Source organism: Notechis scutatus, chromosome 15 (assembly GCF_049901735.1).
Source record: "Notechis scutatus isolate UNSWTSFEM ecotype Mainland chromosome 15, rNotScu1.2, whole genome shotgun sequence".
Lineage (NCBI taxonomy): Eukaryota > Metazoa > Chordata > Lepidosauria > Squamata > Elapidae > Notechis > Notechis scutatus.
In genome coordinates this window covers 3,702,706-3,727,976 of record NC_142023.1, presented here as the reverse complement: position 1 = coordinate 3,727,976, position 25,271 = coordinate 3,702,706, and the positions used below count along the sequence as shown (strand labels likewise).

Sequence of the window (25,271 nt, the reverse complement as noted above, 5' to 3'; positions counted from 1 at the left end):
GAAATCCACTCTGTGCGAGTGCTGCTTAGTTTTAAAAGGCAGGGAAGATGAGAAGTATGTTTGTGTTTTACTTTTTTTTAAATCGCGGGAATATATGGTGGCTGAGTGAAACTAATGCCATCGCGAGACGTGCTGGCCAGCTTCGAATCCATGGCCCACAAAAATTTGGGACCCTCTCTAGAGAAACATAGGAGGGCAGGTCTCAGAAAAGAGCTGCGTGCAGAAAAATATCAACGGCCCCTTTTCATTCGGGTTTAGTGCTGATGTCATGCCCCTGTCAGAGTCTGAATCTGAGGAGGAAGACAAACGGCTGACAGGGAGCGGGAGTGTGGCTCTGTTGGCTGTGGAGGAAACTGGGGACTGGGCAGAGCAGGACAGAGGTAGAACAAGGGAGAGGGAGTTCAGAGGAAGACCCAGGCCCATCCCCTCTTCATCCTAGGGCACGCAGGGAGGAACAGAGAAGGGAGCAACGTGGGTTGCATGGCTTATGGGGGAGGAAAGGGCCCTGATTTCCTTCATTAGGCACAACTGGGAATGAGAGTTTAAAAGAAATGCATGCTAAGTGGGGCAGCTGCTGGGAACAAACGTGAGTTTATCTTGTGTTGACTTTGCTCATCTGTGTTCCTGGCGTCCCAACCGGGTTGAATTATGGCCATTCCTTCCCGTCTGGAATTCTTGCTCCTCCCCTGTCAGACTAATTACCTCATTTTGCCTTGATTGGACTTATATAGTTTTTATTGGCCACGTTTTGGACTTGATTCTCTGCAGCCAAAGGCTGTTCCTGGGAGAGTTTTTCTCCAGCCAAAAGGTAACCAGGACTTTGGGGGAAAAGTTGGAGCTAATAAAGGGACTCCTACTGATTATCTGTGTTGCCTTTGTGCCACGCCCCTTTGGGGTCATCACAGCGGATCTGAACATACAATAAATGTGAAAAACCTGGACGTACCTTAGAGTCTTCCAAAGGTTGCTTTATTTAAATAAAAAAGCAGGAAAGGCACAACTTTATAGAGCAAATCTTTTCCAACGTCTAGAACAAAATGGAACAGAAGTAAGTTGGCTTCCCGCTTGCCGTTTTCCGATACTTTGAGCAATTATTAGGGGGAAAGATTTATTCTGGTGCCAACCGCTTCGTCCCACTGGGTAGCCTTTTCCCTGGGGGGTGGGAGGGGCTGCCACATGTCACTCAGGGCCCCGAAGGGAAAGAGGGATGGCATCCCCTCCACCCTTTCCAAGATTTTGGGGTCTCGGTTACAGAAACGAAGCCTCTTAGCCGAGCAAAACCTGGCCATCCTAAATCTTTTTAACTTTGTGTGGTTTTGAGCGGGCAAGCTATTTGGCAGGAGAAATCTGGTTTGTTCGACCCACTTGAAATTCAGGATATGTTGGGGGAGAAAAACCAAGGTTTACCATCCCAAGGCGATGCTTCGGACAGGCCTAAAAGTGACCGACGCCTTCTTAGAATTTCCTCCAGCAGTACGGCTCCTTGGGGCAATCCTTGGGAGGCGGACGGGCGCAGGCGTCTACCCAGACAGTTTTGGATTCCAGAGCTGGCTTATTTTGACGCGCTTCCTTCAGCTCCTCGTTTGCCTGCCAAGACACACACGGGACAATTTGCTGCAGGCCAAACGGACACTCCTACCCACCTACCACGCTGGGTCCCTAATGTCATTTTCAACCTCACTTAAATGGCGGTGATAGCAACAGCACTAACACTTAAGACCAGGGGGGTCTTCCAACTGGACCGCTTTAAGACTTGTGGACTTCAACTCCCAGAATTCCTCCTCCAGTCATGTTAGCTCAAGGAATTCTGGGAGTCGAAATCCACAAGTCTTAAACTTGCCACGTTTGAAGGCCTTAGACTTAAACACTGCTTCAGGGCTGTACAGCCCTCTCTCTAAGCGGTTTACGGAGTCAGCCTCTTGCCCCCAACAGCCTGGGTCCTCATTTACCCACCTCAGAAGGACGGAAGGCTGAGCCAACCTTGAGTCGGTCAGGATCGAACTGCTGGCATTGGGCAGAATTAGCCTGCAATACTACATTCTGACCACAGCGCCACCACAGCTCATATGTTAGCTTCTTGGCTTTTGAACTGCGCAGGGGTGGGACCTCACAGCCTCCAGGTAGACTTAAACTCCACTGGCTACCCTTTCTTCTCGGACTCGTAGGGTTGAAAGGGACCTTGGAGGTCATCTAGTCCAACCCCTTGCCGAGACAGGCGGCCTTATACCAATCCCGGACAAAAAATTTTTCCAAAGGGGAGGAAAGTTAATCTTTTGTGATGTTTTCGGCTGCAAAAGAGCTGGATAAAAGAGCAAATCCAGGGTTGTTTTTTAGCTGGATCGGTCACCCACTGCAACCCATTAATGGTTTTCTGAGAGCTATGAAAAGCCCCAGAGTCAACCTACAGCCTCCCCTTATGGGGGAGATGGGCGGCATAAATTTTTAATAAGTAAAGAAATAAAATGTCTTGTTTTCCTTCCAAGTGGCGGAGATACCTGGTGTGAGTTTTGCTGACATTCAGCCAGTCTTTTTTGCAGCTTTTTTTCTTCAGCACCCTCTTCCTTCTCCTCGCCCTTCTGGTCCTCGATTTGAATGTACATGTTGGTTGAGGGTTCGGATCCTGTGGATTTCAGAGGCCTGGGAGAAGGTGGAAAAGCAGAGAGAGAGAGAGAAGGAGAAGGAGAGAGAAACAGGGAAGAACAAGAGAGGGGAGAGAGAACAAGAGAAAGAAAGAGAGGAGACACCGAAAGAAAGAGGAGAGAGAAAAATAAGAGAGGGGGAAAAAGAGGGGTGAGAATAAGAGAGGACAGAATGAGAGAGAGGAGAGAGAACAGGAGAGAGGAAAGAATGAGAGAGGAGAGAGAATAAGAGGGGAGAGAAAGAGACAGAACAAGAGCAAGAACAAGAGAGGAGAGAATAAGAGAGGGAGAGAAGAGGAAAAAGAGAAAGGAGAGAGATGAGAGGAGAGAGAGAATAAGGGGAGAGAGAAAATAAAGGACAGAAAGAGAATGGGAGAAAGAATGAGAGATGAGAGAATAAGAGAGAGGGGAGAAAGAATGAGAGAGGAAAAAAGGAGAGAATAAGAGAAGATAAACAGGAAAGAAAAGGGAAAGATGAGGAGAGAGAATAAGGGGAAAGAGAGAGGAGACAGAATAAGAGAGAATGAGAGAAGGAGAATAAGAGAAGGGAGAGAAAGGAAAGAAAAGAGAGGAGAGAGAATGAGAAGAGAGAGAATAAGGGGAGAGAGAAAATGAAAGAGAAGAAAAGGACAGAAAGGAGAGAACAAGAGAGATGAGAGAGAATAAGAGAGAGGGGAGAAAGAATGAGAGAGAGGAAAAAAGAAATGAGAGAATAAGAGAGAAGAGAGAGGAAAAAAAGAGAGAGGAAAAAAAGAGAAAGAGATGAGGAGAGAGAATAAGGGGAAAGAAAATGAAAGAGGAGCCAGAACGAGAGAAAGGAGTGAGAATAAGAGAGTGGAGAAAGAGGAGACAGGATGAGAGAGAAAGAAGAGAGAACAGAGAGAACGAGACAGAGAGAGAGAGAGAGAGGAAGCTTCTGGGAGCACGTTGAAATTTATCCTCATTTTCTATCGATTGGTGTTCTTGATTGGGCCGGTCTTAATTCAAGGACGGTGGTGCTTTAAAAGGACTGCAAGGCGCCTACGGGGGACCGAGGCTGGGCTCAAGCGCAGGGGGATCTCCCGCGCTGCAGACTACAATCCCCATCAGCTCTGGCGGGGTTGCAGAGTTGACTGGCCCAAAGGCAGGGAAGAGATCAGCCTCCCAGCTGACCGAGAAGTTTCCCAGAGGACGACAGAGGAGGGGGGAAATGGGATTGGTGGAGGGAAAGCCCCAAAACGTGTCTGGGCCTCCACGGAAAATACTATTAAATCTCCCCGCGGCTTCGATTCGATACCTCTGCAAAGCTTTCCCACCGGGGAAAGATTTCAGCTTTCGATCCAGGAGAGTTTTGGTCAAATCTCCAACTTTGCTGTTGAGGAGAGATTCTTTGTTCTCTCCGGGAAACAGGTTGCCCATCAAGGTCCGGACCTGGAATTTAAAAAAAAAAAAAATAATAAAATCGGTTAACATTTTTTAAAATGAAAAAAACACACCCTATACTCAAAATGGAGGAGCTTCTATTGCACCCAGGGAGGTGTCCCTACAAATTTCGGGTGTGGTGCTTTTTTTTTTCTCCCTCTGGTCAGTGTTTATTGCTCTCATCTGCTTTGAAGTGTTGGGACTTCAACTCCCAGAAAGCTTAAGATGAGTGGACTTCAACTCCCAGAATTCCCCAGCACGATTGAAGATGGGTGGACTTCAACTCCCAGAATTCCCCAGCATGATTGAAGATGGGTGGACTTCAACTCCCAGAATTCCCCAGCACGATTGAAGATGGGTGGACTTCAACTCCCAGAATTCCCCAGCATGATTGAAGATGGGTGGACTTCAACTCCCAGAATTCCCCAGCATGATTGAAGATAGGTGGACTTCAACTCCCAGAAGCCTTAAGGTGCCTGGACTGCAACTCCCAGAATTCCCCAGCATGATTGAAGATGGGTGGACTTCAACTCCCAGAAGCCTTAAGGTGCCTGGACTTCAACTCCCAGAATTCCCCAGCATGTTTGAAGATGGGTGGACCAACTCCCAGAAGCCTTAAGGTGCCTGGACTTCAACTCCCAGAATTCCCCAGCACGATTGAAGATGGGTGGACTTCAACTCCCAGAAGCCTTAAGATGGGTGGACTTCTAGGTGTGGTTTTACTAATTCTTTATAGCAGGGGTCCCCAACCACCGGGCCGTGGACCGGTACCGTCCGTGGAACATTTTCTACTGGGCCACCGGTTTGCTGGGCACCGCCATCTTGTTTCGATGAGAAAGTGCTTCCGGGTGAGCTTTTCCGGTTGGAAAGCGGCGTTTGGGTCCTGAAGGAATCTCGCGCCTTAGTTTCATCGAAGGGGGGGCTTAACGAAACTAAGGCGCAGGATTCTTTCAGCACCCAAGGCAAGGCGAGCCGAGCGGCCGTCCCGAAGCCGTCCCGAAGCCCATCAACAAAGGTACAAAGGAGGAGTTGAAGGTGGCGGGGAGAAGCGGGGGACGGCTAGCTGGCCGGTTGCTCGGCTCGCCTTGCCATGCATGCTGATGCCGGTACCGGGCTGCGGATGATTTTGTGATGCCGGTACCGGGCCGTGGCACAAAAAAGGTTGGGGGCCACTGCTTTATAGGGTGGCTTTATAGGTTGCAAAATTGGGGGGGGAAACACGTGTCTCACTGAGCAAGGGAAATTCAGGGCGCGATTGTGGTCTTCAGTGGGGGGATTACCATGACCCTACCTCTTCCTTGTTGGGGTTCAGCAAGAGGGCGCTGATCATGTCTTCCTTAGCTCCCAGGAACTCCTGCAGAAACACACGAGTCTTCGCCCTGTTCAGGTAATACTTCACTTCCCAGGGATCGTTGTCCACAGCGCAGGAGAAATGTGTTTCAGCCTGCAAGTACTGCCTGGAAAACACACACACACAAACACACACACACCTCAATAAAAGCATGAATCCCAGTCCCAGTTGTCTGTTTTACAGGACCGTGACGGAAAAACAACGACCGAGAGGAATAAAACTGGGATGCCCCCAGGCTCTCGGGGTGGAGCTATGTAAGGACCGTCTTAAGGGCCCAAGCGTTTCCCTCCCAAGGAAACCTCACCACCACGAGAGCCCTCCCAACAGATCACAGCCTACTTTTCGCGGAAGTCTTGCAATCCGCTCTCGTTGGAGAGCCAAGCGATGCGATGCCGGAGTCGGGGGTCTAAAGGATGCAGCTCTAAGGCTTGTTGATAATCCGCCATGGCAAAATTCAGCTGGCCCAGTTTCAGAAAACAGTCTACGAGGCAGAAAGAGACAGAGATAAACATCACCAGTGCTAGAAGGGAGTGGGGGGGTGGGAGGAAGAGGAGGAGGATTGTGGGTCCTTGGTGGTCTCTGAACTGGATGGGTTTTCTTGCAGACATTTCATTACCAAATGGGGTAACATCATCAGTGTTAGAAGGGAGTGGGGTTTGTGGTGGTGGTGGTGGTGGTGGTGAGGAGGAGGAGGAGGAGGAGGAGGAGGAGGAGGAGGAGGAGTGTGAGGTCCTCAGTGCTCTCTGAACTTGGTGGGGTTTGTTAAGCCTGGATTCCCCAACGGGTGTTAAGGAAAACAAACTAAACAGAATGTACAGCGAAGTCAGATAGGAAAGACAGGTAAATGTGTGAGATAAGTTTTCTAGTTAACACGCAGTAAAAATACAGATACGCTTTGTGCTATCAAAAATATTGTTTATTCCATTTAAGAATTATAGCATAGTCAAATGTAACGGTCCATTAGTCATATATCAATTTCAGTCAATTCTTGTCGAGGATACTCTAATTGCAAAGTCCGTGTCGAATAGCCAGTGTCAGTACACATATAATAAATCTGTCCAAAACTTATCTTCTCTCCGTTGAAAATATCTTCAAAGTAATCCAACACTTCTTCTCCTCCCGATCCAGCAAGAACGCAGTCTTCAATAAGCCACCCAGTAAGAGCCAGAGAGTGCCTTGCTGCTTATATAGTACTTTTACAGCTGCACCCTTAATTACATTCCTTTAGTTTAAAGTCACATACACTTTATCTGACAAACCATGATTCATCATTTTATTATCTTTACCCAAAACAGTTAGGGTAAAACAATGTTATCCCTAACAGGGTTTTTTGCAGATGTTTCATTGTCCAAACTAGGTAGCACTGAGCACTGATGACCTTATTTAGTTCACGGTTAAAAGGCTATTACAACTCATTGTCTCTGATAAGAACAAGCCTTGCCAAGATTGTACAAGGCTGCCAAGAACACAAGATAAAGTTACTGAGAAATATTTCTCCAAACACCAAAGCAAGATAGTCCGGACTTCCACAAGGCTTGAAGGGCAAGGACTTCTTTGCTTCCTGCAAAGAACCCCAGTCTCTCAGGCTGGCTTTTATCTCTTAAGGGAGGGGCCATTCCCTTGCAGCCTTACTCCCGAGTCGCCCGTGCTGCTGCAGCTGCTCTTTCCTTTGAGCAGCCCCGCGTGCACACGCATTGGGCCCAGGCTCCTCGGGGAGCTCTTCGTCATTGCTGCCAGGCTCCACAATCTCTGAAAGCAGCACTCTACTCCCTGATAGTTCTGGCCACATCCCTACATCACACGCAGGCCCCTCATCTGAGTCCTCGCTCTCCGATGCCTCAGCCATCCGCACCTGCTGCCGGCGAACCACAACAGATCCTGAAGATGGAACTCAAAGACTTTGGCTACCTGATGAGAAGGAAGGACTCACTGGAGAAGAGCCTAAATGCTGGAAACAACTGAGGGCCAAAGAAGAAGAAGGGGACGGCAGAGTAAGGAAGGGGCTTGGATGGAGTCCCTGAAGCACTCGGTGTGAGCTTAAATGGACTCCAGAAGATGGTAGAGGAGAGGGAGGAGGAACGTTGTCCATGGGGTCACAATGGGTCAGATACAACTTCACAACTAACAACAACAACGAAATATAGGACAGGAAAGGGCAGGTGGGTGGGTGGGCAGGGCCAACCGTTCACTGGAGCAACCGGTTCGCTACAACCAGTGAGAACCGGGAGCAGACCCCCACTGTTCTTCACCTACCTCCTCGGTTGATGTAGAGGCCAAACTCGTTTTTCTCCCCTTTGATGGCTTTGTTGAGCAGCAGCACGGCCTCTTCGTAGCAGCCCTTGAAGTAACAGTGGACGGCAAAATCGTTGTAGCTCAGGAGGACCTGCTTCTCAGCCTCACGACGCACCTCGCTGGCCTCATTGGCTCTGCACAGCTCGACGGCCCTCAGGTAGTCATCGATGGCCGCGCTGAAGTCCTTCAGCCTGCGCAGGAGGGTGCCTCTTCCGGGAGTTGAGGAGGGAAGCAAACCAACGGAGGTGAATCCGGGGGCTTAGCAACAATTTCTACTTCAAGGGTGTCCCCTCAGGAAAATTTCAAGGGGACCTGGGAGGTTCTCATCGTAGTTACACCAGAAGCAGTTAGCTTCCTTAGCTATCGAATTATAGCGTCTTCATTTTCCTTTAATGACCCTATAATCCCTTAACTCGTGGTGGAGTCGGAGTGACTGGAGCCGGCTGCCCTTCCTGACACCGACATGGAGTTCACAGCAGATATTTCCTCTTTGCGCCCTGAGAGAGAAATATCTGCCGCTACCTAGCATCGAACTCACAACCTCCTGATGGTGAGGCGAGAGCTCCACGCCGCTTAATAGTTGAATTAGAACATCTATTCCATTGCGATTCTATGGCTCCATTTCATGGCTATTTTATTCTGGTTTTATCTTTACATTTAATAATTATCTCCTACATTATATTGTCCACATATATGTGGACAGTACAATATAGTATATACATACGGTATATAAGTATGTATGTGCATGTACATCTATCTATATTTATCTATCTACCTATCATCTATCCATCCGTCAATCCAGCCATTCATTCATCCATCCATTTATTTCTATCTACCTACCTACCTACCTACCTACCTACCTACCTACCTACCGTATCTGTCTGTCTGTCTATCATCTATCTATCTATCTATCTATCTATCTATCTATCTATCTATCCATCCATCCATCCATCCATCCATCCATCCATCCATCTAATCTATCATCTCTATCATTATCTATCTTCTATCTATGTCATCTATCTATCTATCTATCCATCCATCCATCCATCCATCTAATCTATCATCTCTATCATTATCTATCTTCTATCTATGTCATCTATCTATCTATCTATCCATCCATCCATCCATCCATCTAATCTATCATCTCTATCATTATCTATCTTCTATCTATGTCATCTATCTATCTATCTATCTATCCATCCATCCATCCATCCATCCATCATCTCTATCATTATCTATCTTCTATCTATGTCATCTATCTATCTATCTATCTATCCATCCATCCATCCATCCATCCATCATCTCTATCATTATCTATCTTCTATCTATGTCATCTATCTATCTATCTATCTATCTATCTATGTCATCTATCTATCCATCCATCCATCCATCCATCCATCTAATCCAGGGGTCCCCAACCGCCGGTCCGCGGACGGTACCGATCCAGCGGAACAAGCCTTACCGGGCCGCTGGTTGCTGGCGCCGCCATCTTTTTTGGTAAAAAAGCAATTTTTAAATCAAAAAAGATGGCGGCGCCAGCGCTCAGTGAGCTTTCCGGGTAGAAAGCCATTTCTACCCGAAAAAGCTCACCAGCACTGCGCCGCCATTTTTGACGAAAAATCACTCGTGACGTCACCGGAAGTGATTTTCGTCAAAAAAGATGGCGGCGCCCAGCTGACGCCGGAACCGGGCGCGGCGCCCAGCTGGCGCCGGAACCGGGCAGCGGCGTCGAAAGGTTGGGGATCCTGATCTAATCTATCATCTCTATCATTATCTATCTTCTATCTGTCATCTATCTATCTATCTATCTATCCATCCATCCATCCATCTAATCTATCATCTCTATCATTATCTATCTTCTATCTATCTATCTATCTATCTATCTATCTATCTGTCTGTATCTATATCATCTCTATCTCTATCTGTCTATCTATCTATCTATCTATCTATCTATCTATCTATCTATCTGTCTATAATCTATCAGTCTATCATCTATCATCTATCATTATCTATCTATCTATCGTTCTATCTATCTATCATCTATCTATGCTTTATTTAAACTAAATTTGTATATCAGTGATTGCTTGACTTCTATAGGTGCCGTATGCTAAATATATAAATAATTTCAGTCCCCTGAGGAAGCCCCCCCCAAAGAAAAATCCCGGGCCAAGGGAGCCCAACTTTTGGGGTTGAGAGCGATCCAGTTCTCACGGTGGTCTTTTTGAGCAGCAAATGTCATTCCAATCTGTTCTCCCTCCCAGCATTCCTCTCCTCACCTGTCTCATTTACACCCTCTTGCAGGTCTGCGGCACAGAAGTCCGAAACCCCAGTGACCACACCTGAAGAGGGTGAGACCAAAGACCAAAGGTACCTGAAGAGGAAATACTTTTCACCCAAGGGGTTGTAGTTGATGGCTCGGTTGATCTTCAGCAAAGCCCCTTTCAGGTTGCCCTTGATGGCCAGGGTCACCGCACAATCTTTAGACCTCTCTGCCTCCTTGGTCATCTTCCTCAAGAGAAGCTGGGCTTCCGCGTGGTCTGGATCCAACGCCAGGGCCTCTTGGATGTTGCAAAAGCAGCAGCTTGCCTTTGGAAAGGGAGCAAAGCAGACGCCGGCGTTCAAGCAAATCACAGGGTGTGTCAACTCGTAAAGCGATCCGATGCCTGTTTTCGAGTTGCCATAAGCAGGAGGGGAGGGGGAAATCCCGAAGGAGCAGTACGGCAATTAAAACCAGAAGTACATTCCACACATCTTACAAAGATTAGACTCCAATAAAGTTAATCATGATTCAGTTGTTCGTGATCAAACAACTCGACTGCCTCGTCATTACAACACTAAGGATCCCACAGTCCTTCTGCTCCTCCTCCTTCTCCTCTGCAAACCCCACTCCCTTTTAGCACTGATCATATTATCTAACTGGGTAATGAAATGTCTGCCAAACAAACCCCAAGCTCAAAGAGCACCAAGGACCCCAAACCCCACAGTCCTCCTCCTCTTTCCTTCCTTCCTTCCTTCCTTCCTTCCTTCCTTCCCTTCCTTTCCTTCCTTCCTTCCTTCCTTCCTTTCCTTCCTTCCTTCCTTCCTTCCTTCCTTCCTTCCTTCCTTCCTTCCTTTCCTTCCTTCCTTCCTTCCTTTCCTTTCCTTTCCTTTCCTTTCCTTTCCTTTCCTTTCCTTCCTTCCTTCCTTCCTTCCTTCCTTTCCTTCCTTCCTTCCTTCCTTCCTTCCTTCCTCCTCCTCCTCCTCCTCCTCCTCCTCCTCCTCCTCCTCCTCCTCCCTCCTCCTCCTCCTCCTCCTCCTCCTCCTCCTCCTCCTCCTCCTCCTCCATCATTCCCCTCTAGCACTGATGATGTTACCTAGTTGGGTCATGAAACGTTTACAAGAAAAATCACCAAGCTCAGAGAGCACCAAGGACCTCACAGTCCCATTCTCCCAATCCTACTCCCTCTAACAAGGACGACGCTACGTCGCTGGGTCGTGAAATGTCTGCAAGAAAACCATCCAGCTCAGAGAGCACCAAGGACCTCCTGCCCTGAACTTTGACCCCCATGGCCCCCACGTAGGGGTCACTTTTTTTTTTCAAGGCCACTTCGAATCTGTCGGTAAGCGAAGGGCCGTCAGTTCAAGGACGACCTGGGCGTCGGCTGAGAGAAAGTTTTCCCAAAGAACCATCAGGCAGTTGGTTTTTTTCCCAACCTTCCCAAAGTATTCGAAGAGACGAGCCCTCAGGACGAAGAGGTCGGCGTTGCTCTTGTCGAGTTCCACCTCCGCGTTGACCATCTGAAGGCAATCGTTGAAGCGGTTCATCGCAGCCAGGCAGGCGATGCTGGAGAGAAAAAGAATTGCTGAGGGTCCCTCGGTTCTCTGTCCGGTTGCTGGGTGGGAAGTGGCCGTAGTGGGCGCGGCCTACCAGAGACTCCGGGGGGGCCATTATTCGCCTTCCCCAGAGTCCGGGAGGGCGAGAACGGCCTCCCCTGGGGCTCTGGAGGCCCTCCGGAAGCTGGAAACAGGCTGTCAAGCCTGAAATTGACATAGGCGTAGCCTTATTATATATTCCTTTTCTTCCTTTCTCTTTACTGGTTATGGGAGGAAGGGTTTCGGGCTTGCCCCATTCCTAAGATGGGAGGAGTGGAGCTAGTTATTTAGGCTAGGTGGCTCTCCTTCCCGTGGGAACCAAAGCTGACTCTGGAGGTGGAGATGGAGGACACCAGGCAAAAGTTGATTTATTTCTATTAGGGAATGTGACATTTGGGGCGCGGGGATGGGGGGGGTTGTTTCTAACTTCCAATAGTATGTGGTGTAATTCTGGGATGGGTCAGATCCCGAATTACAACAGACTTTGCCAATTTGATGCTTTCCTAAATAAAAAGAACTTATTATGGAAGATGGACTTTGCTTTTTTCTTCTTCTTTTTTAAATGGATTTCATCCCTGGGAAACCTAACGCAGGCCCGTTTCCAGACTTCTGGAATTTCCAGGGGGGGGCATTTTTCACCCTCCCAGAGCCTCTGCGTGGACCCTGCACCTACCTGCCTCCAAAATGGGCCACGTGGAGACTCCTGGGAGGAGGAAAGCGAGGAGGGGGCAAGCTGGCCGGGTCAACTACCGGTTCCGTGAACCAGATGTAAAATTTTAACCTCCCGTTCGCTCGAACCGGCCTGAAACCGGCTGAATCCCACCCACCCCCCGGTCGTGCTTCAAAGGAAGGGCAATGTTAGAGTCCCCATTCTTTTGAAGACTCATCTTTTCAAAACCAGGACGATTCATCACCTAGTCGGCCATCTTATTTAGTGGTAGGCTAGAGGGGGAAACCTCGGTAGAGGGGAAGACCCCTCGTTCTTAAAACTTTGGGGAACAAATTTAGCCTTTTTGGGGGGTACCTCCTCATGCGGTAGAGCCTGTTCTGTGGCTGGAGTTCGCAGGCGTGAGTCCAGGAGTCGAGAGCGTCCAGGTAAACCTTCTGCTCGTACAGAGACTGGCCCTGGCGAGGGAGGGGATGATGGGCGTCGTAAGGACCAGGTTGCAGAAGATGGCCCTTCCTGTTTCCTCCCGTCTAGGCGGAAGTCTCGGCGTCTTTATTATTATGTCAGACAAAAATAGTATACTAGAGAGATAGAAGAGGTGAGGCATGAGGGGAAGGGAGAGAGGGAGACTGAGAGGGAAGGAAAGGATGGAGGCAGGAAGATAGGCAGGCAAGGGAAGAGAAGGGAAGGGAGAATGGACACAGGAAGGAGGGATGGATGGATGGATGGAAGGAAGGAAAAGGAAGGAAGGGGAAGGAGTGAAGGAAGGAAGGAAGGAAGGAAGGAAGGAAGGCAGGAAGGAAGGGGACGGAAAGGAAGGAGGAGGAGGAGGAGGAAAGGAAGGAGGAAGGAGGAAGGAACGGTAGGGAAGGGAAGGAGGTGGGAGGGAGGGTTGGAGGAAAGGAAGGAGAAGAAGGAAGGAAGGAAGGGGGCAGGCAAGAGGGAAGGAAGAAAGGACAGGGTGGGAGGGAAGGGGAGGGGGCAGGTGGGAGGGAGGAAGGAAGGAAGGAAGGAAAGGAGGAGGGAAGAAGGGAGGAAGGGAAGGATAGAGAAGGAAGGGAAGGAGGTAGGAGGGAGGGAGGGAAGGAAGGAAGGAAAGGAGGAGGGAAGAAGGGAGGAAGGGAAGGATAGAGAAGGAAGGGAAGGAGGTAGGAGGGAAGGAAGGATAGGGAAGGGAAGAAGGCGGGAGGGAGGGAGGGAGGAAAGGAAGGAGGAAAGAAGGAAGGAAGGGGGAGGCAAGAGGGAAGAAAGAAAGGACAGGGTGGGAGGGAAGGGAAGGGAAGGGGGCAGGTGGGAGGGAGGGAGGGGAAGGAAGGAAGGAAGGAAAGGAGGAGGGAGGGAGGAAGGGAAGGATAGAGAAGGAAGGAAAGGAGGAGGGAGGGAGGGAGGGAGGGAGGGAGGGAGGGAGGAGGAGGAAGGAAGGAAGGAAGGAAGGAAGGAAGGAAGGAAGGAAGGAAGGAAAGCAAGCCTTTCCAAGGATATCCTCAACTCCACCTGTATGAATACAATGAAGGCCAGCCGTTCTCGGGTCCCCTCCTTCGGCGACATGTGATAGACCTTCCGAAGGTGCATCGCGGCAGATTGGAAGTCACAAAGCTGGAGAAAGGCTTCCGCTTTCCTCTCGTAAAGTTCTCCCTAGGGAGAGGAAGAACCCACAATGGCCTTCGGAAGGCCCTTGGCACTGGTGGTCCACCGAGGAATTCTGGGAGTTGAAGTCCATACACCCCTTAAAATCCCACCCCAACAGTAAAACTAGCTTCTCCATTAGATACCTCACCCAGGTCGCTTAGAAGGCCCCACAGCACCACCAACGTGAACAACGTTATTGTTATTATTTTTAACATTATTGTTAAAAAAAATGTTTAACAATAATGCTGTTCGTGTTGGTGGAGCTCGATATCCATGCTTCGCTACGAAACTTATGTGGTTGGGCTTAGTTTTTGGGGAGGAAAATAAGGGGAGGAGAACTTCTGCCTCTGTCTACCAGCATCCATCGGTATTCATCTGGCTAGCGTCCTGTCCGTGTGTGAGAGGGCTGTTTGGAAACTGAAACGGTATTTGCTGGGTGAGCAAGAAGACAGCAAGGAGCCTGGGCGTGGCTTAGCTCAACTGTTCTGTACTAAAGCTGCTTGGTGCTCTGAAAGTGAAAGTGAAACTCCTCTCTTATGATTGTGTTTTGCATTTGGAAGAGATTTATTTTCAGGTGGGGAGGGGGAGTAGAACTCCTTAGCATCAGAGCGTGTTAATAATAATAACATAGGAAATAGTAACGCTCTGATGGTCATTTTGAAAAACCCTCTCTTAGGTTTTTCTTAGGTTTTTTTTAAGCCAAGAGGAACATACGGGCCACAGTTCAAGTTTGTAGGCTTTAGGGTTCTGGAGAATTTGTGATGACGCGTGAGTGGCATTTCGCTTTTATAGAGAGAGAGGTATTATACACCAAAAAAAATATGACAGTGTACACAGCAAAGGAGATAACTATGCCGGGTTTCGTACACAAGTCACTAGTCGAACACTTCCCAAGCCTTTAGGACTGTGTGATGTATCGGCGGATTATGCAAGAAGATCCCAGTAAGGTATCCTTCTGCAGTATGTTATATTATATTATATTATAGTATAGTATATATTATATTATATTATATTATATTATATTATATTATAGTATAGTATAGTATAGTATAGTATAGTTAGTATAGTATAGTATAGTACAGTTTAGTTACAGTTATAGTTATAGTTATAGATATAGTTATAGTTATATAGTTATGGTTATATAGTTATAGTTATATAGTTATATAGTTATGGTTATAGTTATAGTTATAGTTATATAGTTATAGTTATGGTTATAGTTATATAGTTATGGTTATGGTTATAGTTATAGTTATATAGTTATAGTTATATAGTTATAGCTATATAGTTATAGTTATATAGTTATGGTTATGGTTATAGTTATATAGTTATGGTTATGGTTATGGTTATGGTTATGGTTATAGTTATAGTTATAGTTTAGTTATAGTTATATAGTTATGGTTATAGTTATAGTTATAGTTATAGTTATAGATATAGACATAGATATATAGTTATAGTTATAGTTATAGTTATTAGTTATAGTTATTATCATCCTCCATCCCCACACCTACCTTGTTGGGATCCAGATTCAGAGCCTTGGTGTAGCGAGTGATCGCTTCCTCCCATTCCCCTTGGGAGAAGTACAGATCTCCTTCTCGGCAGCTGTAAAAAAACAAAAACAAAATCCAAAAGGAAACCAGAGGTGTTGGGACCGGAGGCCCATCCATCTCTCGCCAGCCCGAAGCATCTTTCAACATTTGGAAGAAGAATGAAAGGCCAACAATTTGCCTGCCTAGACTGAAGCATCCCGTTCACGTTGATTTTAGCCACGTTTGCTCAACAACAAGCCATAAATGCTAACGTTAGGCTGTGTGTGATTTTCTCTTTAGGCAAAAGAAATATGCATTGCTTGTCTGAAACTATTTTTCTTTTCTTTTCGGTTATTTCTGCCTGGATCCTCTTTGGCCTGATTAGAACCTGAGGTCCAGTCCTAAAATAAATCCCAAGTAACCCAGAAAATAATAATTATCTCTTTTATTCATGAAACATGATGTTGATACAGGTTGCTGCCAGCATCCCAAGTATCAACCAAGTATCTAATTTGGGTTGCTTGGGATTTAGTTTTGGATTGGGCCCCAGGTTCTAATCAGGCCAAGTAGGATCCAGGCAGAAATATTATGCGTGGAATGGGCTTCTGGTCATAGCAACTGAGCTTCTCTCCATCAGTTCTCCCCCCTCCTGCCTATGGCAACTCAAGAGCAGACCAGGAATGCTTTACGAGTTGACAACGATTGTGATTATGATTCCATGCACAGCCAGCCAGATGTTCAGACCAGATTTGGCATTTCTGTCAACCTAGCGAGTCCTTTCCAAAGAATTAGGACAGGCAGATGGATGTACTGTAACAGCACACAACTGTAAAAAATGAAGCCATAACAAGGAAGGTTACAAAAAGCAAATGTTAAAAAAAAAAAAGACCAATCAAAACAACCAAGGAAAAAGAAAAAAAGAAAAACAAATAAAACACATCAATGTGTTTCATAAATTAAAACTGGAACATTGCGAAAGAATGTAGGGGACAAATTATAGACTAATACTATGTACAGCGTATAGAGAAAATATGTGCAAAATGTTTTATAGGTGGCATCTACCCACCGCCAGATTGGCAAAAATGTTTGCGAATCAAAATCCGGAATGCTGGAAATGCAAGAAAGAAAGGGGTACATACTTTCATATCTGGTGGACCTGCCCAGAAGTTAAAAAAATATTGCAATAAGATTTGAATTTGGCTGGAAGAAATACTAAAACAAAAAATTGAATTTCAACCAGAAATTCATTTTTATTGGACGTAATAAGAGGAAAATATAGTAAAACCGATAGATATATATCATTTTACATAACTGCTGCTAGGATCTCATATGCACAACGCTGGAAACAGGGAGAATACGCCACAAGAGGGAGCAGCGATAGAAAATATTGGACTGCGTAGAAATGGAACAGGCTGACCTTAGAATTAAACGATAAAGAGGAATTGATATATTACTCAGTCTGGGACGCCTGGTATGCATGGTTTTAGAATAGGAAAAAAAGTAGTACTGTAATGAAGTAAAGGATATGAAGTTACATAGACTGAATGTAGAATCAACAGAAAATATATTATGTAATATATTACATAAATATGGAATAAGAAATAGTGAATTAATAGGGAAAGTAATATGTAATAATTGTCATGTAATAGGAAACTAAGTATAAGATTAAGAAATGTGAATGATGTCTTCAATGTTGATAGAATTGTGTATTTTTTGCTATGTTTTTAAACTGTTTAAAAACCGAATAAATTTTGTTTAAAAAATAAATCAATAAATAAAAATTGGACACAAGCAAACCCTACAGGCCTACAGGCTAGTCCTTGACTTACAATAGTTCTTTTGTTGAACGTTCAAAGTTTACTGAGTAAAGTAACTCATGTCGGTTTTACACACTTACGACCAGTGCAGCCTCCCCATGGTCATGTGTCGACTTGGCCCCCTGATTCATATTTACGACAGTCACAGTGTCATGTAATCCCTGTGTTACTAATTTAAACAACTGCAGGGATTCACTTCACAAGTGCGCAGTGAGAACGGTCATAAAATGAGGCAAACCTCACTTAATAAGCAATCTCATTTAACCTCATAAATTTTAGGTTCGTAAGTCAAGGGCTATCTCTCACGCCCCCGTCAGAGTGTGAATCCGAGACGGAAGACGAACAGCTGACAGGGAGTGGGAGTGTGGCTCCATTGGCTGTGGAGGAAACTGGGGAAGGGCAAAGTCAGGCTGGGCAGAGCAGGGGAGAGGTAGAACAAGGGAGAGGGAGTTCAGAGGAAAGAGAGGGAGTTCAGAGGAAGGCGCAGGCCCACTCCCCTCCTCATCCTACGGCGCGCAGGGAGGAATGGAGAAGAGAGCAACATGGGTTGCATGGCTTACGGGGGAGGAACGGGCCCTGATTCCCTTCACAAGGCACACCTGGGAAGAGAGTTTAAAGGAGAGGCAGTTGGGAGGGGTGTTTGTCGGGAACAAACACTGAGTTCATCTAGTGTTGAGAGTTGTGGCCTGCGTTCCTGGCATTCCTTCTGACTGTTTGAATTATTGCCGTGCTTCTGCTGGCTTATCTTGCCTTGCTGGAATTATTGGACTCATTTATCTTGCCCTGCTGGAGTGATTGATTGCCTTCTGCTTACAGTGTTTGGACTGAAGTATCTGCAGCCAGAAGGCTGTTGCAGGTTCGTGAGAGAGCTTTTTTTCAGGCCGGAGAGTAAACAGGATGTTGGGGGGCAAAGTTGGAGCAAATAAAGGGACTCACACCTGTTCTCTGGCTGTGTTGCCCTCATGCCATGCCCCAGGTCATCGCACTATTCACTACACCATGAATAAATTAATGCAAACCTCACCCAGTTTTAAACTCAGCTTAAAAAAAATTAAAAGCAAATTACAGATTATTCCCTGATCCGTGTTTTTAGGGATGGGGAGAAAACTAGCACGTACTGCTCGTCTATTTTCCTGTTCAAAATGCTTTCATAATCTCCTGCTCTTTGGGGGTTTTTAACCTTCAGCAAAGTCTTTGCGGGCCCAAAAATGCGAGTGATGGCTTTTTCCTTGGATTCCTGAAGCTTCTCTTCGCTGACGGCTGTAGGGAAGAGCGTCATAACAATCGTCGACATCTTCACCTCCTGCAGGATAGGAAGGATGACAAAAGTCAGCGGGTCCTCCGGACGTAAGGCAGGGCATTTTCCCCCCGTTGGCCAAGGAGAACCGCTTCGTTTTGATTGGAAAACAGCGGGATATCCAGCCTATTTGAATAACTAAACTAACACAAAAGGGCCTCTTTAAAAGCAAACGTCTACCGGGGGCTCCTCTGAAAAAAAAGCAAAGCTGGTTTAGTCATCCTCCTCCTCCTCCTCTTTTAATGCACCCATAATCCCTTACTGGGTAGAGTCTGAGCAACTGAATGGAGCTGAGCGTTTATTGGCCGGATGCCCAGAGAGAGAAATATCTGCCTCTACCCAGGATCAAACTCACAGTCTCCTAATTGTGAGGTGGGAACTCCACCTCTGGGCCACCGCACTACTTGCAAAACTGGTTTGGTATTTCTGCAAAATCCCTATAAGAACTGCAGACTATGGGGCAAGATTTCCCACAAAGGAGCTGCAGAATTTTGAGAGGAAGGTTTGCAGGCAACATTACTACAAGACAGCCGATACTATTTTCTCCATCCGCGCGTCTCCTACTCCATCCGACCCGCTTGATCTCGGCCAGGGTGCAACCTCCTCCTCACCTTCACCTTTGCTTTGGGTTCTTCGACCTCTTCTTCATCCTCCATCGCTCCTCCAACCACTCTGTAATTTGCGTCCCCTGGTTTCTATGTCAACCGCTTGGCGGGCTCAAACTTCCCATTGGCTGCTAGAGGAGAAAAGAGGAATTTAAAAAAGGAGGTTTCTTTGTTAGGCTTCCAAGCCTTCAGAGCACAGAAAGATTGCATGGAAGAGGCTTAAGTTTAGTTTTAACATTCTCTAAAGTCAAAAAGTCACTTATGTAGCTTGCATTCGTTATTGCCTTGACCTAGAGGAAAAAATTGTTTCAGATCTTCCCTAAAAGGATTCTCAAAGCAACTTCCAGAATTAAAACCCACCAAAGGGCTACAGAAAATGCAAAAAAAGCCAACACACACATCATTAAAGAGCCTCAGAAGGCAAGTGCCAGGATTTTATTCTCACCTGCGAGATGCTAACCTTCTTTCTCAAGTAGAGGCAGTCCTTGTTTAAGAACTACCTCACTTAGCAATGGTTTGTTACGACAATGATCGAAAAGTATGGCCAATCTTTGCATTTACCCCCTCTGCAAGTCTGTAAAGCAAATGAAAGCTTAAGTAAGATCGAAAGCACCATCATGTTTTCATTTAAGGACAATCTATGCTGAACAATCGAGTTCCTAGTTCCAATTGTAGTCGCTTTAGAGGACTTCCTGCACTTCACAAAATACTTAACATCTTGATATGCCTTTTGTTCTGAGAGGTCACCTCGGAAAAGTATGTTTTTCAAAACATTTTTCATCTGGAAAAAAAAAAACCTCTGCTAGAACGGAGATCCCAGCTTACGTTTTGTAAGGATGCCATATAGGAATAAGATGACCATCTGCCTCAAAGCTGCTTTTTTTTCTCATTAAAGAGCCCCATGTTTTCAACTCTGACCCCCATTCATGTTGTTTTTATTCCTATTTATTTAGTACACTTAAGGCATTTATTTACAGTGCAAATTTAGTAACTTTATACTATTTACTAAATAATATAATTAATTTATTATTATTATTATGGTTGACTGCACAATCAGCCAGACATTGAGACTGGATTTGGCACTTTTATTAAGTCCTATCAAGTCCTTCTGAAGGTGGCTGCTGCTGCTGCTACTAGTACTAACTATCTCATTTATTCATCAGACATGAAACTTAGCCAACTGAACACTTAAAAATGTATCACAAATATCATTGACTGACATTGATGGTTGATATGGGTTGCTTCCCCAAACCCCAAAAACTTTAACCTTAGACTGTCTACTATTGACCTCACCCCTTTCCTAAGAGGTCTGTAGGGGGCGTGCATAAGCGCACCAACCTGCCTACCGTCCCTGTCCTATTGTTTCTCTTATTCTTCTTTTATTTTTCTTATTTCATGTATTCACAACTATGTATACACTTATACTTATTATCTTGTAAACAATTGGCAAATCAAATCAAATAAATAAATAAATAAATAAATAAATAAATAAAATAAAATCTTAGGTATCAAATCATCATCATATTATTATTATTATTATTATTATTATTATTATTATTATTATTATTATTATTATTATTATTGTTGTTGTTGTTGTTGTTGTTGTTGTTTTGTTAATAATTATCATCTGGGTGTTTGATGGTGCTACCGATATCGCCGCTAGATGGAAGTTATTATTATTGTTGGTGTTTTGTTGTTGTTATTACTACTGCTACTACTATTTTATTACAGCCTAAAGGCTTTGACTTTAATTTCTAACTTTCAAAGCAGCAAGTCACATATTTGCATCTTTTTAAGAGTTTTTATTATACTACTTCATTGCGGAGATTTGAGCTTCGCTTAAAGAACACTCGAGTTTCCGCCCCTAACAAAGATGGCGCTGGAAAACCTTCCTGCCAGGCATCCCGCGATAGGCCACAAGCCTGATGACGTCATACTGAGCCAGGTGGCAAAGGCAGCGCCGCAGAGCTCGGCATTTTTTTAAAAAAAAAAAACACTTTGCGGCCGGCCCCGGAAGTGGGCCTTCGGGAAGTGTGGGGGGGAAAGGCGAGGCGGAGAGGCCATGATGCGCCCTCAGCCCCTCGGACAACTCCTGCGCTGGGCTCTGAGTCACCGCAGCGACGAGCTACAAACGACGAGCTACAAACCGGTGATGGTAAGTCCGCCGCTTTCAAGCGAACGCCATCATGGCCAGGCTCCTTCCGGTTTGGAAATGATCGCTTCCGGGTTGAGTGGGTCAATTCGACCGGGCAACCCAAAGAGGTAAAGCAGGCATGGCTATCACATACGACTTCCGGTTCTTTGTAACGGAAACCTTCCATATGCGGGTCAGGAAGGGAAAAGATTTATTTAAATATAGGAAAAGACATTTAAATAAAGATAGGGCAGCGTGCCAGCAGTTCCTTCCATATGTTTTGGGCTAAACAGGCTTGCATTAATAACCAGATTAGATCTCAGTTTTGTCTCCAATTAGGAAGAGTTGCAGCTGTTGTCCCTAGTTTCCACCACTCACAAGGCAATGTTCTACCTTCCTCCTATAAACATCTGGATGGTTTGCGACCAAGGAAAAAGCTGGATTTTGAAAAGCTGGATTTAACAGGAATGAAATTAGGGAATCTTGCCCAGCTTGGCTTCCTGGACTTTGTGGTCCCAGCCCCAGGCTCCAAAACTTGGGGACAATATGATCTGTAGAACATCTCTAGCAATCTGGAGAAGGTTAGAGAAAAAGAAGACCACCAGCAATGCAAATTCATCCCTTTGGACCGTTCATTGCTTCTCTTCCTTTGCAGGTGGCTGGCCTGGGCAACCACACGTTCCCTGGTACCCGGCACAGCGTGGGTATGGCGGTGCTGAACCACCTGGCCTCCAAGCTGGACGTGGCTGACCAGTGGAAAAGAGACAAGCGATGCTGCGCGGACATGGTGGTGGCCCGTCTAGGGGAGGCTGAGCTTCTGCTGATGAAACCCCGCAAGTTCATGAACCTCAATGGGATCTCGTTGGCCTCAGCTGGTACGACATTTGTGAACCTTTTAAGCCTCTTATATACACCACCGTCCCAACCACATTCCTTCCTGCGGTTGGTCAACCTTTCATTGCTCGTCATCCAATTAGTTTGTAGGTCACCCAATGAACTGAAGAACCATCATGGAATCCAAAAGCAAGACTAACATGTGTGTTGTGGCTTGGTTTGTGCACACAGGCAGTTAAGACAGGGAACCGTGGTTTACCCGAACATTGTCTAAAAAACAAATCATATAGCAATGTATGAATTTTGGACGGAGGAGATGGAAATTAAGGAGGGAAGGAGGAGATGGAAATGGGAGGGAGAAAGAGAGGGAAATGACAGGGAGGGAGGGAAATGGAAATGAGAGGGAGGAAGAGAAGATGGAAATGGGAGGGAGAGAAGGAGGGAGGGAAGGAGATGGAAATGAAGGGAAAGCAGGGAGAGAGGGAGGGAGATGGAAATGGGATGGAGGGAGGAGACGGAAATGACAGGGAGGGAGGAAGGAGACAGAAATGGGAAGGAGGTAGGAAGGGAAGGGAGGGAGGGAGGGAAGGATCTCACACTAATAATGTTCTCACACTGATGACATTTTCCACTTCTTGTCCTGTCTCATAGCCACATCCTTCCTATAACCCTAAGAAATAATCAAATATCTGGAAATGCCACTTGTCTTCCCTTCCCTCCGCAAACCTGCGTCTTCTGTGTTTGGAGAACTTGGGGTGGGTGCTTTCTCTGGAATCAACATTGCAAAAAAAAAAAAAAAGCCTAATCCAACCACTTGTCTCTTACTAGATTGGCCTCGGCCACTGACTCATCTCTTCTCTCTCGTCAGTGGAAAAATACAACCTGGACATTGAAGATATCTACCTGGTCCACGATGATCTGGATAAGCCCCTGGGGAAGATCTCCCTAAAACTAGGTGGCAGTGCCAGGTATTTGATGCCAAACCATTATCTTTACAGGCACCTGCAGACTCCTTATTCACCGTTTAAGAGCCGTAGAAAGTTGTTGTTTTTTAAACATAGGGAGGAAAACAAATCCACCCCAGGAAAAACAGCCCATAGTTCTTACTACAGGCTCATCTAAGTAGAGCGACTTGATTGCAAGAGCAGTGAATAGAACCACAAGAGAGGCTTGGAAAAAAATGAAGATATTTCATTCTGGAGAAGAGAGGAGAGTTCTTTGCAGACGTTTCATTACCCAGACCAGGTAATATTATCGGTGCACTGACAGGGCAAGCTACCAGAATATAAATTGAAAGCAAACCCATTCTTTACCAGCACTGATGAAGTTACCTAGTTGGATCATGAAACGTCTGCAAGAAAACAAGCAAACGCAGAGAGCACCAAGGACCCCCACAGCCTTCCTCCTCCTCCTCCTCTCCTCCTCCTCCTCCTCCTCTTCCTCACTCCTTCCTAGCCCTGATGATAGTTACCTAGTGTGGGTAATAAAATGACTGCAAGAAAACAACCAAGCTCAGACAGCACCCAAAGAGACCAGTCCTCATCCTCCTCTTGCTCGTCCTCCTCCCCATCCTACCTCCTCCTAGCACTGATAATGTTACCAAGTTGGGTCATGAAATGTCTGCAAGAAAACAACCAACTTCAGAAAGCGCCAAGGACCATTTCAACCCCGAACTAGAGAGATTCCCTTTTATTAAAACCTAGATGGTCATTAAGAGACCTGACTTGATCCCACTTAATCAGCCAGGCAATCCTAGTTCGACAAACTAAGCAGAATTATAACAATTCCACATCCCATCCTTTTGTGCTGTTCTCAGGGTGTTTTGTTGGCGGTGTGTTGTTTCCAGTCTAGCTCCCATTGACTGGGATTCATACCTCTAAAGGGGCTGGCTCATTCTGGGCTTAGCATGAAGTTAGCCAGGTCTTTAAGCCACAATTAAGCTAGGAATGGACTGAAATAAACCTTATCTTGAAGGAACGACGGGATCTCACAGGCCTCGTTTTATCTTTCAGGGGTCACAACGGAGTCCGTTCCTGCATCAGCTGCCTGCACTCCGATGTAAGCCTTAATTTTGCTTTCCGATCCCTTTCTTACACCCTCGTGTCGCCGTCGGAACGGGAGATCCTTGGCTGAAATCCTACATCACAGCAAGCCAGGGCTATCTCAGCTTATCCCGGGCAATCCCCCTTCACGTGCTTGGCACGGTTCGATTTCTTGCTTGGGTAGAGCCTGGTTAAAAATGACACCGGTTGTGGCGGTTGCCAGGCTAAAACGCCTGCTTCAAAAGCTATGCTGTGCATGGTTAGAACTTGCCTGCCTGCGCGCACGGTCTAGTCAGTTTCCCTCTGCTGAGCAGAGGGAGGCGAATTGGGGCAGGGCCCTATTGAGAAGAGGAAAAGGGGTCAGCTGATCGAATGACGCTGGAGGGGCTTGACAGAATCCTTCATGCCTTTTTTTTTTTTTCTTCGCAGCGCATGGTGCGGCTCAGGATTGGCATCGGCCGTCCGACAGCGAAGGCCTCCGTCGAAGACTACGTCCTAAGCCGCTTCACCGACGCAGAGCAGGAGGTGTTGCCACCCGTTTTGGAGAGGGCAACGGCGATGCTGCTGCAGCACATTCAGCAGAATCGCGGCAGGGGGGCGTCACCGGGTCCCTGCGACGGACTCGCGAGCCCCCTTCCCAAGACAGAAGGCAGGGGGCCCTCTTGAACACCCTCCCCCCCACCCCTATAAGACCGGCCACTGAGAGCAGCCGAGTTGTGTGTGTGTGTCTTTTTTTGAAGGCATGACTTGGTGGGCGTGGCTTGGTGGGCGTGGCAGGGGAAGGTTACTGCAAAATCCCCCTTTCTCTTCCCACCCCGCTAACCTGCTTTCCAGCTCCGTTCTCCCGTGCAGGGCAACCAAAGGAGATCCAGCCGATCAGCCGGGACTCAATGGGAGGCAGAGAAGAGATGGGGTTGGCGGGGCCAGTCAGAGGCGGGATTGGCCGATTCTCTGAATCACCCAAAATTGACACTACCGGTTCTCCAGAACCGGTCCAAACCGGCTGAATACCCACCCACCTCTGGTTGGAGGCCCTTTAAAGGGGCTGCGCCCGGATAATCCAAACACCACCCTGCGGTGAACAGAAAGATCTTACAAAAGCAAAAGGGAGATCGAGGATTAGGCAACACACACACACACAGACAGACACACAGAGAGAAACACACACTGATCCTTTGCACTCTG

At 46.5% G+C, this 25,271-nt stretch overlaps 3 protein-coding genes across 6 annotated transcripts in view; 2 read left to right on the top strand and 1 right to left on the bottom strand.

Annotated features, from left to right (window-relative positions):
* Positions 1–25,271, top strand: part of TRUB2 (TruB pseudouridine synthase family member 2) — a 316,494-nt gene that overhangs the window by 147,881 nt on the left and 143,342 nt on the right. The gene's annotated exons all lie outside the window — the stretch shown is intronic.
* TTC16 (tetratricopeptide repeat domain 16) lies at positions 948–21,279 on the bottom strand. 4 transcript variants are annotated; one of them, XM_087944144.1, is made up of 14 exons: positions 21,224–21,279; positions 19,083–19,207; positions 18,293–18,477; positions 15,340–15,430; positions 13,697–13,837; positions 12,560–12,732; positions 11,377–11,506; positions 10,055–10,269; positions 7,645–7,892; positions 5,731–5,872; positions 5,332–5,497; positions 3,916–4,049; positions 2,496–2,637; positions 948–1,587 (listed from the first exon to the last, which is right to left on the bottom strand). In XM_087944144.1, the coding sequence occupies exons 2-14, from the start codon at positions 19,125–19,127 to the stop codon at positions 1,456–1,458; spliced, it is 1,944 nt and encodes a 647-aa protein (XP_087800270.1). In that variant the 5' UTR covers positions 19,128–19,207; positions 21,224–21,279; the 3' UTR covers positions 948–1,455. The 4 variants fall into 4 exon arrangements, with proteins under 4 accessions (XP_087800270.1, XP_087800272.1, XP_087800271.1 ...); XM_087944146.1 differs by having other exon boundaries at positions 12,560–12,660; XM_087944145.1 differs by having other exon boundaries at positions 19,083–19,204.
* Positions 21,000–24,799, top strand: PTRH1 (peptidyl-tRNA hydrolase 1 homolog). The gene is made up of 5 exons (XM_026689623.2): positions 21,000–21,231; positions 21,866–22,085; positions 22,913–23,012; positions 24,057–24,102; positions 24,516–24,799. The coding sequence occupies exons 1-5, from the start codon at positions 21,139–21,141 to the stop codon at positions 24,750–24,752; spliced, it is 696 nt and encodes a 231-aa protein (XP_026545408.1). The 5' UTR covers positions 21,000–21,138; the 3' UTR covers positions 24,753–24,799.